The sequence below is a fragment of the Cynoglossus semilaevis genome, chromosome 10 (genome assembly GCF_000523025.1).
Source record: "Cynoglossus semilaevis isolate Cse_v1.0 chromosome 10, Cse_v1.0, whole genome shotgun sequence".
In the NCBI taxonomy this organism is placed as follows: domain Eukaryota; kingdom Metazoa; phylum Chordata; class Actinopteri; order Pleuronectiformes; family Cynoglossidae; genus Cynoglossus; species Cynoglossus semilaevis.
In genome coordinates this window covers 15,553,035-15,571,616 of record NC_024316.1, presented here as the reverse complement: position 1 = coordinate 15,571,616, position 18,582 = coordinate 15,553,035, and the positions used below count along the sequence as shown (strand labels likewise).

At 40.0% G+C, this 18,582-nt stretch overlaps 1 protein-coding gene and 1 long non-coding RNA gene across 4 annotated transcripts in view; one reads left to right on the top strand and one right to left on the bottom strand.

The window, feature by feature from the left end:
- The window catches only part of LOC103385264 (uncharacterized), a 57,807-nt gene extending 44,922 nt beyond the window's left edge, over positions 1–12,885 (bottom strand). For 2 of the 3 annotated variants that reach the window (XR_003050932.1, XR_003050931.1), the window contains exons 1-2: positions 12,638–12,885; positions 4,804–4,919 (exon numbers count right to left, since the gene is read on the bottom strand). This is a non-coding gene — a long non-coding RNA (uncharacterized LOC103385264). Of the gene's footprint in view, positions 1–624; positions 1,266–4,803; positions 4,920–12,637 lie in introns of those variants that run through there. The other variant, XR_003050930.1, reaches the window with a different exon arrangement.
- tmdd1 (transmembrane and death domain 1) lies at positions 5,012–9,718 on the top strand. The gene is made up of 5 exons (XM_008319091.3): positions 5,012–5,531; positions 6,264–6,452; positions 6,760–6,879; positions 7,717–7,869; positions 8,913–9,718. Exons 1-5 carry the CDS (start codon positions 5,459–5,461, stop codon positions 9,137–9,139), a joined length of 762 nt encoding a protein of 253 aa, XP_008317313.1. The 5' UTR covers positions 5,012–5,458; the 3' UTR covers positions 9,140–9,718.
- Positions 12,886–18,582: the final 5,697 nt, after the last annotated feature.

Genomic DNA, 18,582 nt, shown 5'->3' with positions numbered 1-18,582 from the left:
CCTGCCCAGGCATGTCAGAACAGAATCAGCCAAGGAAGCATCAGAGCAGAGGAGAGAGGGAGGGAGAGATGAGGAGAGTTTCAACGCAGAGAAAGAAAAAACCTCTGGCCAGCCTTGGGCTACAGAGCCTGCAGATCACAGCCAACACCCAGGAATATCAGACCAGATTTATACTAGCTATTAAAAGGCAGATAAGAATCTATTAAATTAGGAAAACTATGTGCATTCATAAAAAATCTGTGAGTCATGTTTAGATTCAAATGAGTAGAAGGTGTTAAACATAAAAATGAAAAGGTAGCACGCCCATAAAGCTGCACAGTCCATAAGTCCTACATACTGTACATGAATAAACAATAAGCATCAGTGAGAGCTGAGTTATGGTGATGAAACATTCACCGGTGCCATTAGTCATGGTATATATTGGTGTCACTGACCGAGCTGAAAAAAAATGTATTTAATGTTGACACAGACTAACGACATTTACAGTGATAGTCACTCACACTCGTTCATCTTACTCAAATGCAGCAACTATTTAATATAATGTTACTTCTCTACTTATTTACAACAAAATAACTAAGAGGTAGGAAAAATGCAATTACCCTCACCCTCAACTTAGGTTGGTATTTCATTTTAATTTTATTTGCGTCAGAGAGTGCTAGTCACATGCTGACTAGGGGAATAAAAAGGAAAAGAAGTACAACAGATGTTATCATTTTTAAAGTGTGACTTTTAATAACTAAAACATTAGGACACTTTCTTCAGGCGTCTCCAACGGCTTTGACAAGTCTTTTTTTATTATTATTATTGCATCTTTGCCAATGTGGCAAATTTATTTAGTTAGCTTTTTTTCCAAAAAGAACAGTTTGTTATTGAAGCGTTAAAACGGGTTTTCATCTATTTTTTTTTTATTTACACAAAAGTGAAAGATGAAAAAGTCTTTAATCCTAAGACAAGTCAAAGGAGTAGAAGTAGGTTGTGACCTGAAGCAACAGACAGTCTCTAAATGCAAAGACAAAAAAGACAAAAAAGGCATTCTAAATGTGGAATATGAAGAGGAACTGAGTTTTTTTTTTAAATCTATCCTAGAACTTTTCCAGATTAAGCATAGATATTGGTTTGAGTGGAGTTTGCGAGTTTGTGTGTCCTTACTCCACAGATCAGATTGCTGAACCCGGACCTGAATGCCGTGTTGAAGCTCACATTCCTCAGCGTGACGTGTTTGAACGAAGCCTTTACTCTGTCTGTTGCCTTCAGGGATCATGGTGCTGAAATACAGTAACACCTTCATTCAGCAAATCTCCTCCTCTGAGGATCACTCTTCATTCCCAACATCCCTGCGGAGAACTGTGGCTTTAACCAGCAACCATGTTCTTTTAATTTCCGGTAAAGATAAACATGCCGAGACTTGAGATGATCACAATTAGGTTGCTTTATTTGAATAGCAAGACCAACCATGTCTTGCACATAAACATTTCATTCACTGAACCATCTTCTCTGTTATGTTTGTTCGCAGCAGCATTTTTAACAAGCTGAACGTCCATAAAAGAACAAGCATGTTCTGTTAAAGGGTTTTTATTTGGTGCTTAATGTTTACATTTTGCACGGCATTTCATAAATCCATAAAAATCTATGTAGAAGCTTCTGCTTAACACAGGGCTTTTGATCACGTTTGTGGCAGCTGCACCCAAACGGCAAACATCCTTTGTCTGGGACTACAAGGAAACAGCAGTTGATGCATACTTTAATGCATACTGATACATGCTGTGATGTGGTAACGTGTAGCTGCAGGGAGGGTTGTGTTTTGTATGCATTTGCATAAACATGTTAAACTGAGCTAACCTGTTTAAAGTTTCAACAGCCAACAATGCGAGACACAACAAAGACCCAAAGGTTCCCCACGGTTCAACTCCAGACACACACACGTGGTTCTCCATTCAGTGGAGTGTTTTTGGGGGGACTCATTTTTCAGCTGTCACCTTCCAGTGGTCTGAAAGATTAGTCCACACAAGTCACATAGTCCACAACTGTCCCACATCAAATACAGAGGTAAAGCAGACTCTGCCTGGGGAGGACAACGGTTCATAACTCAAAGATATTGGTGTCCTTGTCAATATAATCACATTGAAAGTAAACTGGGCTCAAACGAACGTGATCTCGAGAGAAATATCTCCTCAGGTGAGGCAAGGCTCTCTCCACTTCAGGAATGTGTCAGAGCAGTTCCTCCTCAGTACACCCCCCCCACCTCCACCTCACCCCCCCTCCGCCCACCTAGCCCTGCTATTGTGATGGGAAAGAATGCTTTTCAAAGAACCAGTCCCCTTTCACAGTGAGTGATGTTGGGTGTCGCCCGGTTGAGACTGAAAGAGTTGGGTTTGGGGGTGTTTGGGTAGCCAGAAGTCACTAGCTGAGAGAGAACATCAGCCTTCAGTTACAAACCCTAATCATGTAAATGTAGTATAACAACATATGGCTGAGTGGTGTTCAGGAGCTATTTATTTAGCTGGGGCAAAAGTAATCATTGTTATCACACTGCAGCAAAATTAGTTTTGGAGAGGTTTTGAAATTCTTCAGAGACACTCTGGCCTAATGAAGAACACTGGCTACTCTAGAGAGCCAGACAATAATGAGCAAATCACAGCAGCATCTCATCAAATAAGGAACGCTGATGAATAACATCAAAACCTCCTTATTTAAATAAATGACCTTCATTAAAGCTCCTTAATGGATAAAGATTTCTGTTTGAGATTATTGCTAGTTGAAAACTTCCCAAATAAAAACAAATAACAGGACACGTTTGTTTCATCCCCGTTATAATGTACCGCGTGACACACGGCAGGGTGTGGTGAAAAAGTGGGCGGTACTCCTCAGAGGGTGAAATCTTATTGGTTAGCAGAGTCCTCTAAAACACCAATACCTGAGGCAGGTAGAGAAAAAAGTCAGAGGGAACTCTGATATCACCTCGTCGGCTGCACCGACAGTCCATTTTGAAACTGCTTTGAAAGGTTTAGGTGCTAGATTCAAGACATGCTAAAGGACTCAGTGGGACAGTCGAGGAACAAACAAGGTACGTCATGCATTTACGCAATAGTAAAGCAAGCTGTATCCACAGAAAAGGCTAGTCTATACTAACTGATATTACCAACAAGAGTTGTCCAAATGTTACAAAAGAAAATTTTTATATAAATTTAAATAGCATTTGGAAATTCCATGCTAAGAGACAACATCTGTACCACAAGTCTGCACTAATTACCAATATTTCTCGAATATAGAGTGAATTGTAAAGAAGGGTAAGTATGAAAACGCTTCAGGTGTTGGGGTTGAGCGAAGTATCCTTTCAGTGTTGTCTTTCTACAGATGTGGGATGCTCGAAGGAAGGGTTTTGTTTGGGCTGCAGCACTGATAAGTAGACATTCTTTCAGCTCAGGCCTGCGACAACTTGCCAGAACCCAGGATTTCAACAGCTGCCCAAAACCCTGAAGCCACAGAGCAGGACAGGCCTGATCTCGTCTTTGACTCAAATTCAGGCTTTACACTCCAAGTCACAAAAAGGGAGAGGCCTTTATCCAATTGTTGGAGCTGCACTCATTGCCACCCCCTCAACCTGCGAGGCCTCCTCATAAATCAAACAGTCCTGACCGTCTCACTCTGAACCAGGTGCCACAATGGTTACATGTTGCAGCTCAACATTTAAGCTTAAGGCTCTCCTTCATGTTACGTTAGCTTAGTGGCCCTGAAAATAACTCGATGCTCTGGGGTATAATATTCCAAGATAAGAAAATCTAAGAATATATTTTTTTATGATGCTACATGTACTGATTTATATGTCCTATAGCATCTTGTCATTAATCTTAGCCACCTTCTCCAAGAATATCCCATGTGTTCTATCCTTCATTCCACCGGAGTCTGTATCATCCCTTAACCAGATTTCAGTGGTGTGAAGTGTAAGAGACATGGGGATATGGCTTCACCTCCTACAAGTCCAATCGCTGGAAGAACTACAGCTCAGATATTCCCCTAACTTTCCCATGCATTTTAAATGTTTCACACGGAAATATAAATGCTTAAAATAAATGCTAAATTAATTTTGCAAATAATATTCGAACATAATTTTATTTGCCTTTGGCTTTATGTATCGTATGCATTTTTACAAGTTTTGCAGAACAAAAAAAACCAAAATGTTTTGCATATGCAACCCTGTAATGTAAATAAATTCCATGACCTTGTGTCTCGTCTCTGTTGTTTTCCTTACAGTCTATTTTTTTTAATAATTTCAGAGCCATTATACCACCCACTCCTGACTTTCTGTGGTACTCAGCCCCAGAGCATGTTTTTTTTTCATGCAGGAGCCAACACGGAGAGTTTTAAGACTCAGCCCACACAAACAAGCCTATTGTTGGGCAAATCATGCATATTAACAATTTAGAACATGCTCTTGCTGTTGCCTACACAACCATCATTAAACATGTTTCTCTCCTGTGGAGAGCTGCACCGCCATCTATGCACAGCACACCTTTTCTCCTGCATATGGAGTGCACACCAAGAGGAAATCTAACCTTAAAGTGAGGTATTTTCCCTACTCAAATACTGTAGTTCTGTAACTACATCCGTCTGTTTGCGTGAGGAGGTTTCTGGTAGATGAGGTTCAAAGCTGGGCTCGGTTTTGTTCCTGACACTCGAGACTCCGCAAATACGAAACGTAATCATTAAAAAAAAAAAAAACAATAACATCAAATTGTAGCAACATGTTGTTAAGCAAAGGTCATATATATGACTATATATCAATATAAATAAAACTCTACTCACCTTGTCTCGGTGGCATGGTCTGATGAGGCTTAAAAATGAGGTGATGCACATTACTATAAGCAGCAGTATTGACATCTGCCTCGGAAGCAGCGAGCAGGTAGTCATGGGTTTGATTCCTACGGGAAGCACAAAAATAAATAGGACATTTCAATTCCAAAATAGTATTAGTCACAGACGTCAGAATGTAAAACAGCATCGTACCTACTATATCACTACTATATTAAGGCAGATTCAGCAGAGTTACATGTTGGACTAAAAATAAAAAAAATAAAAAATCAGCACAATCAATAATGAACTAATCAATTATGTGCTTCTTAATCACCAGTTAATCTACAACTGGAGTCAGCATGTGCTCTATGAGGTTTCTCTCTCTCTCTCTTTTTTTTTTGGGACTGTGCAGGTGTGAATCTCCATTTTCATTTCAAAGGTTTGGATTTTACTTCAAAGGATCAAAAAGATTTGATCAAAGACTTCAAACACTAGGCAAACCTCTAGGCTAACCATTGATCATTAAAAAGAAAGTCTAATTACAATCAACAACCACATCTCTAACAAACATAGGTTTTGAACCTGAGACATTTATTAGCCAGTGGTAAAGGGACACTGCTAATACTCTGACTCACATCAGTTATTGGGTTTGTAGTACTGAACTGACATGAAAGTGTGGAAACTCTGTCTGTTCTCCATCTTTCCTCTCCTGAGTTTAGCCCTCGGAGGGGAAGACACAGGTGAGAGAGAGCGTTCATGCAGCAGGTGCTGTTACATCAGACGCTGACATTTTGTGAGAAATCAACTGAGAAACGTCTGCTGATTCCTCATGTTTTCCGTTGCCACTTGTGAAATGTTGATTAATCAGTTTCTATTTTCTGCAGATGATGGATGACAGTTTCATGTCACACAAGAGCACTTGCTAATTGACAGAACAATGCTGCAGAAATGTTAGGTGTCAGCACGAGGATTCATCATTTCCAAATTTCACTGATACGTACTGACATGCTGCAACGCCAAGTGTGAAGATGACAAGTTTTATGGCTGTTGTTATTTCAGCTGTTCATACCGTGTCTTATTATAACCATGATAAATAAGGCAACATACAGCCCTAATGTATGATCTGTCCTAAAGCCCCAACAGGTTGGTCTGGGAATAACAGATTAAAATCAGAAGCTTTTTGTCTGTCGTCTGACTAGAATTTGTTTTTTAAATCATGTATTAGCTTGGTTTGGACAAGAAAAAAAATAACTACAGGACCACAGGTCAGAAGTGACCCAAAGTGACCAAAGGTTTGAGACCCATGGTCTAAGATCACACTGTGTGATCCCCTAAAACATGTGATGTTATCTTTCTAAGATCTATCTAAGTTTAGCCCTTTGCTTTCTAAAGTAATCTGTAAAATACAGACTTTGTGTCTGTTAGCGATAGGCAAACGCTCAATCGCCCTAATTTGTGCGGTCTGTGTTCAGTGGCAGAGGACATAAGTGTGCATGAACTGGAACGTATGGTGGAACTGCTGACTTACAAAGAATGTGAGCAACTTCGGGTCGTCCTCTCCAAACCAGAGGAAAACATCTTTAAGCACCTTGAACGTCTCTCAGAGGGAAAAAACCTACAGGAGCTCAAGACACGGAGCAAGAGAGACACCTCTTCTGAAGGTTAGTGCTCATCAGCTGCCCCTCCGCCCACCCAGTTTATAGGCTGCAGCCCAGTTCATCCGCACGGATGAGTTAAATGTATTTGAGCAAACATTTGAGCGACATTACAGTCTATAAAAGTCTATTACAATTTCTATTAAAAAATAGAAAAAAGAAAAAAACCAAACCAAGACAGACGGGTGGATTACATGAATGAATAACTTGTCAAAGCATTCAGACCAAAAAAGTGAAAGCTTAAAAAAAAGAGAGACAGAATGCGAGGCCCTCGTCAGTCCGACTCTCACCTGTTCTCTTTTCTGTTTACTAGAGACGGAGGCTCAGTGCAAGAAGGCCCTGATGGACTGGCTGCTGAAGTACGACAAGCAGATGTACTACGACCGGCTCATGCGCGCCTTGCAATACGTCGGCAGAACTGACATCGCAATTGGTGAGACGCAAATGAAGATGGTGAAAATACTAATCTGGTGTAGCACCGAATAATAGTACAGATTTGTGTGAAGGGGGATTAGAGGGGGGTAAAACAAAGAGTTGTTGGTAGCAGCAAATCTCACAAGCAAACATCCCAACATGTCCCCTGACAAAAAGGAAATTGGAACAAAGCCTAATTTGTGATCGTGGCAGTGTGTTTTCAAAATTTGATTATTTCGGTCAAGTCAGCCTCTTCCAGACTTTAACAACAGTGTGTAATTGCTTCATTACTTTGAGATTTGTTGTAATTGGAACTTCAAAAGTGGCATATTTTGTATACTGCCAGACTCCGACACGTGTTAGCAGTCCAGCGTGCACACAGCTCCGGAGCGGAGTCAGTACAGAGAGGTGTAAATGATCTGACAGAAGACTCTGTGGAGCTGACACCAGCCGTAGACCAAACCATCTGCTCCTTTCATAGACAGCTTCCCAGAAAAAAAAAAAAAAAAAAGACAAGAAGAGGATGGTAAGAGATGTGTTATAAGACAAGAGTGGGAGCAAAAGCAGCTTTGATGGACAAAGAACACAGTTTGGATGTGGAATGTAGTAATTATCATGCACTTGATCGTCACTTGGATGAGATCTTCTCAAACGCAGAAACTTGCGTCGTTTATTTTAAACTAGAGGACAGCAGTTGTTTCCCTGCCAGAACTAATTACGTCTATGGCAAGAAAACAACAATTAGATCCAAATTTACAACCCTGTTTTGGAGGAGATACTCATATATTCGCTAACAGCACAAGAGGTGACAGAAAAAGTACTGGTACAAAGTCATTGTGTCCGTTTGTTTTCACAGAACTGGGAAAGAACATCAACCAGGACAAAGTCTTAAACCTGAAGCGCTTCGTAGAAGGTTATCACAAATATGTGAGCTCTTTAAAAATGCCATCGTTCAAACCCAGTCCTGAACACCAGCAGGACACGGGTCAGAGGTCCAAGAGGAGACACGGTAGGATTGGTTCATTTGGTTGACTTATCATTCTTATCATATACTGAGTGAATGACCTTGCTTAATCAGAAGGAAACTAATCAAAAAACTAAATACAAAGTTACACAAGGTTAAATAACACTGAAACTTATTCGTGTATTGGTGGAGTAACAATGAGTGGCAAGTGAAAGTCCACTCAGCCCAGAATTCGTCATTTAACTAGTCGAACAATGATAGAGATCTATGTTCATTCATCGGGTAGATGTAAAGCATTAGCTTCATGGATGTCATTCTGAGAGTAGCGCAAAGTAAAGAGACCAAAGCATTGATGTATGAACTAAACTGGCAACAAAAAGTTAAATATGTTGCGGTCTTATAGCAACATTTTAATATTACTGTTTGTCTGTGTCTACAATAATAATTACACTAATATACAATAATAATAATACATGTGAGTATTGACAGAGTTGATGGAGATTAGAATACCATCAATCCCTGAGAATAAATGAACCAAATGAGTTTGGTCAATTTTATAAACAAAAAATTTTTGCATGTTTTATTTAACAAAACTGATCTAAACTTGGTAAACCAAAATAACTTTTTTGAAATTGTCATAGTCTAAGTCTTTTTGTTGCTCTACTGCTATATTCACCTAAGATTAAATCTAAACCAAAATTGGCCATCAATTTTAACACTGCATGCAATGAGCAGTAACGGTATGTTAAAGCTCATATACCGTGGTGTCAAGAGAAGATTTTTGGGTCATCCCTCCAGAGGCCTTCTGAATGACAAATTATGTAACGTTCCACTGAACCATGAGTCTATTAAGATGATGAGATGCTGGATTAGATTCGGTGGCCGTGGGCGTATTTCCAACTCATTATTTCTCAACCACAGCCCTCTTACTGTATGAGAAGTATTTCCCAGGACACCTTGAAATTTAAAATGTAATTATCACCTGTCCATTTCCTCCAGTCCTCCTGTGTTTCATTCAAGTCGGTACATGACGGAAAATGCACCCTTTATTACCCTAAACCTGCGTGTCATGATTGTGTGGGTTTTAGTGAAGGATTTGTCATGGAGGGACCTGGATCTGATTGTGGAACGGGGTCCTGTCCCCCTGTACCAGAAGGGGCCGCTGGATGTAATAATGCCAGTATTGTATGGCTTACTGCTGGGATTCGGAGGCACCTTCTTCACAGGTCTCCTCATCCTGCTAGCCCTTGTGCATATCTCTAACAGAGACCAGGACAGACGTCGCCCTCCACCTGTCAGCAGCTCCAGCTGTTAGACCACCACAGAAGACAAAGAAACTTTCTGAGGGACAGACTATTCTCACGTTATTACTTTTGGCAGTGATTTATAATAAAGACACCATTAATAATAATGTTAGTCTATATGTCTTTGTGTTTGTGCCTAAATCTCCCAGCGTCTTTAGGACAGAAACAGAAATTCAATATTATTCCCCTGCACCAAAAACTAATTATGACAAATGGGACAGGAATAATGCTGTTTCAGATAAAGCAATTATCCACGCTGTGTGTTCCTAGACTGCTAAGCGTTATTGTCTCGCCAGTGGGTAGATGGGTTGTGGTGTGACAGATGCACTGGAACCCAGCCCTCACACCAAAGGATGTTCCTGTGTAACTGTGATAGTGATGCCACTTTCCATTTCCCCTCCAAGTGAGGCAACGTGCCCGTCTGGCATTGAAGAATAACTAATTATCCAGCTTGGCGCCTGCTTCCCCAGGGCCTGTCTATACCTCCACAGGCAGTCCAAAGACAAATAACAATGACAACACTAGCAGACAATGGAGCACTCATGGTTGTGATGGCAGCTTCTGGTGGGCGACAGAAGCCGAGCAGAAAACACAACGCTATATCTTTTGAAGGTGAGAACTGTGAGCCAAGGTTGTGTGCCAGCTTTACATCCTCGGATGTATGATACTGTAGAAGATGTGGAAGAATGTCAACGAGTTTGGGATGAAGTCTCTCTGCTGAAGTTTGAATTGCGAAAAGTTGTTAAGGCTGAGGGCATGATCCCATACTCTGCCAAGTAGTACAAATACTAATGATGTAATAATAACAGAAAATAGACTCAAGAGTACTTCTTTGCTTTTGTCTAAAAAGTTTCTTACAGTATGCATGTAACTGTTCTTAGTAATTTAACTAATTACTTCATTATACAATTCTGGCCCTAATGTGCTTCAGGAGGCAGGAGGATTGCTTGGATGCTAAGATGCAATTACAGAAAATGAGACCATATATCAAAATTTAAATCTAAATTATAATGCTCTGCTTTGTGAGCAATTATATAATGATATGGTCAACGGTGTATCATATGATACTAGGTTTACTGTGCTCTGTAGACCTTACATAGGAAATGGACAGACATAACTGCACTCTGTAGTTGCAGAAAAACAAACACTTTTCACCACTGGCATCGTGTATAGGATTTATTTTATCTACCCAATTTTTCTTTACAGAACTGTTAGCTCTGGATGGTTACAGATCTATATTTTCTATCATGCTTTGAAAGTTGTTGCCATCACATTGAAAGTTAATCTTTCGGAAATGTTTAACATAAAATGATGAGCTACGACCAATCCTTGCTTTAAAGGATTGAACCTCGGACAGTTACACTTTCATCCCTGTCTTAACGTTGGCTAATTAAGAAGTTTATTTCATTTGTCGAAGAAACTAAAATATGTGTCTTTTTCACTATTAAACTATATTTTTTTAATTTACATTGTATGACAACTTTTTAAGGCGACTTTCATGGAAATTTAGTTTATTTTGTTTTTTTGTCTCCCCATCAACATTGTGTTTCACCTTCATCTATAATCTTCCTGAGTAGCACAGCAGCCATTTTCATGATAAAACCTGTCCTTCACTTTCCCTCCTGGCTCTTCGGATATAGCAGGTGCTACTATGACAGGTTTACCTGCTGTTGGCTCACCCGTATTTCTGTAAACAGCACTGAGGAAAGTAAAGTACTATATGCTTGAATGACTCGCGGAAACAACACGCCACATGAGGTATGCATAGCGGTTGTGACATTTCTTCTCATATCCAAGGGCCCACCAGGAAATTCCTCTCAAGAGATATAAAAGTCTGTTTAGACACACTTTATAATTTGGGGACTTAACCAAACTGCACATATGAGAGTCTCTGAAGCAGACTGATCATCAATCTGGTCCTCTAGGACGCATTGGATTCAAGGAAGTCTGGGCACCAAAAGAAGCAAATGTTCATTTCAAGGTATTCTCATGCAAAGAGCTGAAGCAATCAAAGACGTCATGGACGATTGGAGAAAGAGACTGACATGAAATTGACATTTAAAGCCAAGGAAGAAAAACATGTGCAGAAATGGTTTCTAGGCGGATCCATTTTCATGTTAAGTCGTTTCTTTCCTTCTCTGCAGTAATTTCTTTTACATATATTTAATCACTGGCGGAGCAGCAGCTTATCCTCTGAGGAGGGCACATCTGTCTGTTGTCATTTCCTCAGTGCGGCATAAGGAGTCAAATGTTTGTCTGGATGAAAATGTAGATGGACGGGATGTGATGTGTGCCGAGGGGCTGCTCAGATGGAGGGGCTGCGTCCTTGATGTTCTGAGGCTGAGCGTTCTGCACCACGGCCCTCTGGGTGTGCTTAGTGTCACTAAAGGCTTTAACTTTTTCTTTCTTCCATTTGCATCTTCATTCATGGCTTGGCCACGGAGGTGCTCCGGTTCCGCTCAACCATCACTCGGCGTTTGCTCAATATATATGGATCACAGAAAAGGAGATCACAACATCGGCTCTTTTTTAAGTCATACTTTCATTTTAATCGCCTCGGCTGCCCCGCTCACAGCTTTGTCTTTGACCAAATCCTTCTGGTCGAATCTAAGACCACCTCAAAGTTTCTGCTGTTGAGCAGACCACAGCAGTGTAGTGACTTTAAGATAAAGACACAGTGCCATCCTCTGGTCAACACATGTAATTTCAGCACAAACCTTAAGGGATAAGGAATATTGATGATGTTTTTCAATCATTTAGGGACTCCATTAAGGAAAGGTTCCAAATCAGTGGCACCCATCCTTTTTTTAATGCCACAGGCCATTTTTGTGTAAAACAATATTCTCAATAATGGAAAAACACAACAGAATTCAATCAAACGACCCATATTAGAACAAATATTGGGTGCACAGGAGACTGCTGATAAAGATGCATTTTAAGTAGTGCTGTAAATGCATCTCTATAACAGACAAAAGCATGACCCACATATGGTTTGTGAAAGAACAAATGTGTAAAATTAGACTTCAAGGCTCTTTAACATTGTTCAGACGACTGAGATCAAAGAAGATTTTTTTTCACAAGCAATCTATTTTTCATATCGTGCAAACAGCGTGGAAAACAAAACATGTGTCACAGTGTCTCGTGCAAACAGCGTGGAAAACAAAACACGTGTCACAGTGTCAACTGTGCAACATAACATTCCGATTACAAAGATATACAAAAGGTTCCCTTTAAGCTGCCATAGCTCAGGTTTAGTCATTTGGCCGAAACAAATTGTCATAAAGAATGCAAAACAAACTGTCCCATGTGGTGTAACAGATAATTGCACCAGAACAAAATACATTGAGGCAATTTTTCCTGCACGCATGTCCTTCAACACTTTTACTGAATTCAACAAGTGAACACATTTAGAGCATTGAATAAAAAACATGCCATTGTTCTCTTCTCTTGTACCTAGTCTGCTGCATTTACTATAAAATAAAATAAAATAAAAGTTTATTTGGTCTTACCTTTACTTGTTCCTTTGGCCTGGCCCTTTTTACGACAATCTCCGCCACTTTCTGGTAAGGGTATTTCTTATTTCCATGTCGTTTTAAACGTCTCTTTGCCTCAGTGGACCTCAAAACGATTAACATTTTTACGATAATCATGATAATTATGACTGGGGTGTATCACGTCGAATTAAAAGAGCGAGAGTAATTAAATAAACAAACAAACGATGCCCAACAGTGCACTTGACTTTCTGCCAACGTCAACTTCGTTGAGAATCCCACTAACAAGCACCTGTTGAGCTCTCGGCTGCCCCGTTCGGTTCGGCATGGTACTGTTTGCTTAACCATAGACGTTTTCCTTGTGGTTTAATTGTCCGTTATGTGAAACTAAATAATTCCCACACGGTAATTACTTTTATTTGTAAGATAGGGAAGTATTAAAACCGGAAGTACGCAAATTCAGCGATTACGGCCCTAACTCGTATATCTATATTATAATAGTGTTTGTACAGACATTTCTGTGTCATCATATGCAGGATTACATGCAAATTCAGGTTCAAATGAGTCTAAAAATCAAGGAAAGTAAAGATACTTGAACACATACTGTGTCTTTGTACCTGTATTTACAGCCGTTTGAAGCTGAGGTTTTTTAGATCAGGTTTGAACGTGTTTAATTCTTGAAGCATGATTGTAACTCATAGCATTTGTAGGCTTTTAAAGACTGTTTTTGACACCATTTCCATATTCTAATGGTCTGTATGAGTTCTTTTGCTTTTACATTTTGTGCCTATTTACACACAGACACTACTTTATTTCATATACAATGCTATTTCTATCAGAATTCTGCCACCTCTGTTCACCCGCAGCCACTGGTCTGACCTCTGGGCCTTCTAGATGGAAATTCACCCACTCTACCACCTCTGAAAGTGTGCATAATGTTCTTGTCAAATCAGATATGAATGCATTAAAGCAGCAGCAGGAAATGGAAATATTATAACAGCCAATATTGGCTCTTTGGTGGGTGTTATGATCTGCATTTTCTTCCCACATTTATTTGTCTTCTACTACTTTATCATACGTTACATGGAGTAAACTTTGAACAATACAAAAATTCTACTACTTTATCATACGTTACATGGGGTAAACTTTGAACAATACTAAACTATTTACATCTCATTTTAAATCCTTAATTCTAATGTTGGTAGTTTCGAGGAGAGACTCCAGAATTCCTAAGAAATCCTGACATCCAGTACATAAAAAAACAATGTTTCGCCTGGAGTGAAACTCAAACTGACCTTCCTGTAGGGGAGGCAATGGTGCAAAATGTTGTCCCTTTTTATTTATTTCTCAAAGGCAATGTCTATATTGTGCTGTCAGTGGGGAAAATGCATTTAACTTAAACATGTAGCAAAGTCCTATGCTAATGTTAAGCTATCTTCTTGGCTAACGTTTGTAAAAATGTCTCAGTGCAATATTTTAAGTCCGATGTTTTCAAAAGGTAGAGAGTAAAAAGATTTTATTTATACGTTAATGAGTTGTGATTTTAGATTTACGTTAGCAAATCTGTTGGCAGCTATGCTACAACTTCATTCATCATCACCCCTCCTCCCCCGACCTCTCCTTTAGGAGCTGTGATTTCACCATGAGATTCTCCAACCTAATAAAGCAATTCTGTACACACAAAAAATGTGACCAAATTATGATTGTGTATTAACACTCAACAACCCCTGACGACATGTTGAAAACAACCGTGTGGCTTCCTCCCACACTGCAGAGTTCTAATGAGTTCTCTCAGTTCTGCATCACACTGTGCTGTTTTGTTTGTCTTGTCTAATTTCCCCGCTGGTACTGAATGGCTCAGTGTGGAGCTGGTATCTGCAGTCATCACGCCACGCTTTTTATCTAATAAGAAGACGGCACGGCAAACATTACCTGCCGCTCGGTTTAATGAGTTGATGTCACGATAAAAGACTGCGCTGATGGCTGTGTGTCTGTGCAGCATGATAGCTACAGACCTGTCCGTGTCTTGACAGCATGCTTGGAAGCAAGGTCAAATTTGTTTATCTGTCTAAGCGTTATCTTCCTTCCTTCAGCCTTGGGTGGCAACACTGGTGATAGAATGTGAATCAATTCCCTGTGTCCTTTACTATAAAACTTTTTTTTAAAGACCTTTTAAGGCTCAGGCTCTTTGAAGCTCATATCCTACTCTAAATGTCAATGGCTTTTGACATTTTTAATAAAGAATTTTCACTTAATATGAAATCAGTTGAGTGAAACGACAAAAAAAAAAAGCCTAATTAAATCTACAAATTACTAAGGATAAAAAAACAGAAATGGCAAGTGGTATTTTTTCCATTCGACTTGGGGTCACTGTGTTATTTAACTGCAGTTGCCGACTCAATAATTATCGCGCCTTAATAACTCAACGGAGAACGCACCATTGTTGGTGCGTTTAATTGCTGTAGAACTGCTGGAACGAGACAATACACAACATTAATTAATAAGAGCTATCAGTGGTCGGATTTGCCCTCGGCAGCTCGGTAAATAGGCCCTGTCCAAAAACAGTCTGCTGACGCCGCACGATCAAGATTTATGATTCGCCGTTACAAAGAGGTGTTAATGAAGCAGAGTGGAGCGCTGAACAGAGGGCTGTAAAACACGTATGCAAAGCACCAACTGCTCCCACTTGATCAATGTCAAACAGTCATTATTTAAATTTTTCAGAAAACTTTTCAGATGCTCAATCATCATCATTTTCCTCCTCCAACTTTTCCTGCAGCACATTTCAGGAACCCTAACCCGTAATAAAATTTGTCTTTCTTTGGCTCTGTATTATTAATGTCCTCAGAAATCAAATTTTGACTCTGAAAGGTCAGAGTCGAATATTGACTCCGGGGCTGCTTCATAAAAGCAGACGAGCTCTAAGTGACAGGGCCAGGAAGTGGATGAGGTGACACCGTCTGACGCCACGCAATTAACCTGAACGCTATGAAACCAGTGAGAGTGTAAACGTGTTTAATACACACTTCTCTACATCTTATATTTCAGGGTTAACGAAGGTGCAAGGGTCGTTAAAAATGATTAAAACTTGAAGCATTTTAACAACTTTTTTTTATAATTTATTGTAATTTAAATAACTGGCCTGGTACTTGTTAAACTATATACGATAAGTGACATGGTCGGGTGTGAACTCCTCATCTAGCTACTCTGCCGTTAAACTGATTAGCGACATTAGCGTATTCAGCGCTAAGGTGTGTGTTCAGGTGTTTTATTCAATCGCTCCTTTCACAATAAAACAAATCTTACAGTCAGTCTTGTTCCTGTCTTTGCTGCTGGTGTTAAAATATAACTCTAATCTGCTGACGGGGCTCCTCCCCTTCGCTGGTTCACTGGTGCACCCTCTAATCTGCTGACGGGGCTCCTCCCCCTCTTGTATGCACTTCGGATAAAGGCCACTGCTAAATACGTAAATGTAAATAATTCACAGATGATGAACTTCAGTTGGAGCACAACGCTGGTTCACTGGTGCACAGCTGGTTGAGGTCAGTGATTACAGAGTTATCTAGTTATTTTTTTAATTTTTAAAACAACATTATTATTACTAATGATTTATAATAATACATTCTTAACTAGTAAAAGACGTTTACATCAGTTTATGGTCTAAAACCATTTTTTTTTTCCCATTTAAGAACTTTTTGAATTCCCCTCAGAAGTGAAAATATTGTAGCAAACAAAACTCAATTTCAAAATATTGAGGTTTGACAAACAACAGTCTTTGGTCAAACGTAAATCTTTGATTCATAAGAGAGAATCATAGATTTAAAGGCAGCTTATTCACCTTAATAATAATAATAATAACATTCAGTTTGACTTAAGTGCATAAGAAGCTGCAGAGGTTTCACTCACTCACTCACTCACTCACTCTCACTGACACACACATACAAAGTAATGTGAGACTTTTTGAGAGCTTCACTTTAAAGCTGGTGGCCACAGAAACTGCATAATGACTGCTGGTGTCAGGGTGTTGCTGCAGAGAGGATGGAGAGCGGAGGAGCAGATGTGCGCCAGAATACCTGAGGACGATTTCCTAATAGCTTCATAAATCCATTCAGGCATCGCTCGCTTTCCAACTTCACTGTCAGCCGACTGCTCAGTCAGACACTCCAGGCCTTCGAGCACCTGCTCAGCTGAGCCGGCCCAGATGTCATGGGAGTACATTAACTTTTTTAACATGGGCTTTTGGCTCGTGTGAAGTAAATTGAGGAGGTGGAGAGGGGTGGGGGCAGGAAGGGGGGGAGGGGGGGCTGGAGGGTGGGTTTAAAGGAGTAGTCATTCAAATTCTACAAGTTCGAGTTTTCCTTTGGCTTTCGTAGCTTTCCTAGTATTTGGCTAATAAGAGTGATATTTAGTTAGTGAAGTGAAAGTGAATTATTTGTCATTGTGACACAGCACACCCTGAAATGTGACCTCTGCATTTTACCCATCACCAAAGTGAGCAGGAAAAATGTGACCTCTGCATTTTACCCATCAGCAAAGTGAGCAGGGGGCGGCTTAATATGGCAGCTGGTGGATTCGAACCAGAAACTGTTTTAAATCAGAGTACTTCCGTGTACACGTACATACATGTACAGTACAGTACACTTTTCCTCTACTTGGCTACGAAAGCCTGACTGGACATTTTGCACTTTGTAAAAGTCAACTATTTATATTTTATAGCATTAAATGATGAGAATCTCTAGGCGAGAGTCGGGTGTTAAATTTATCAGCATATATCAAAAAGAAAATTTGCCCCGAGGCCCTGCTGGAGTCTGACCTTGCTGCGTACTTTACTACATTCCTCTACTGCGACTGGCAAAGGTTACAGGTTTTTATTTTATTGGTTGGGGCAGCTTTATTCTTCCTAATGAAAAATGATGCATACGGAGGATTTCTAATAGAGTTGAGAACACAACAATAGCACAGAAAGTGCTGATGCTGTGGACTCTTCTCATCTTGGTCCACACTTTCTTTTTCACCGTCCAGCTGCACGGACTCGGCCAAAGTGTTCCGGCGAGCTCAACCTCTCGGCTGTGGCCGCGCAGATTCTCATTTAATTACAGGAGCACTTGTGTACGGCTGCACTGTCAGCAGGTTCTGTCCAGTTATAGTGAGGGGGTGGCTGGAGTGGGACTCAGAGTTCCCCTCATTATCTGCTCAGCGTTGCCATCTCCTGTACTGGTGTGTACCACCCCCTGTCAGCAGCGGCCGGTAATGATGACAGGAAAGGAAGGCAGGAATACAACACCAGGTTTGGGGAATTTTAGTAACAACAAATTTTCATAGCACACAACGACACTGCAGCTCCAGGCACAGGTTTATATATTCAGATTCAGAATCATTGATCATCACCATAATTTAAAACTGTTATTTTCACTGCACTGCACTTTCCACTTGAGGTAGAGACAAGTACTTCACAACTACTTGGTTTACTGCTTAAATAGCAGTACAGTATATTACAGTATAGCCCACTAATCTCATCTCATCTCATTCTATCTCATCTAATCTAATCTAATCCAGTCAATTGCAGTCCAATCGTATCTAATATAATCTAACCTAACCTAATCTAATCTAATCCAATCCATTCAATTCTAATCAAATCTAGTACAATCCAGTGATTTCTAACCTAATGTAATCTAATCCAGTCAATTCTAATCTAATCCAATCCAGTCAATTATAATCTAATTTAATTTAATCTAATCCAATGCAATCCAGCCAATTCCAGTCCAAGCTAATCTAAGTTAAGTCAGTTGAACAATTGTGTAATTATCCATTGGTCTTTGTCAAACTGGAGGAGGAAATCTCTTGAAAAATAAATACTGCAGTATCCATCTCCATCGTTGTACCCACAGTAACCTCAGGAGTTCTGAGGTGTGTTTTTGTGTGGGATGTCGTTCACAGCATTTTTTAGTATAACATTATTTTCT

Excerpts from the sequence above, each read along its gene's own strand:
- tmdd1 (XM_008319091.3), top strand. The coding sequence starts at position 5,459 with ATGAAAGTGTGGAAACTCTGTCTGTTCTCCATCTTTCCTCTCCTGAGT. Across the intron at positions 5,532-6,263 it reads CCTCGGAGGGGAAGACACAG|TGGCAGAGGACATAAGTGTG; the intron begins GTGAGAGAGAGC and ends GTCTGTGTTCAG. Across the intron at positions 7,870-8,912 it reads GAGGTCCAAGAGGAGACACG|TGAAGGATTTGTCATGGAGG; the intron begins GTAGGATTGGTT and ends TGTGGGTTTTAG.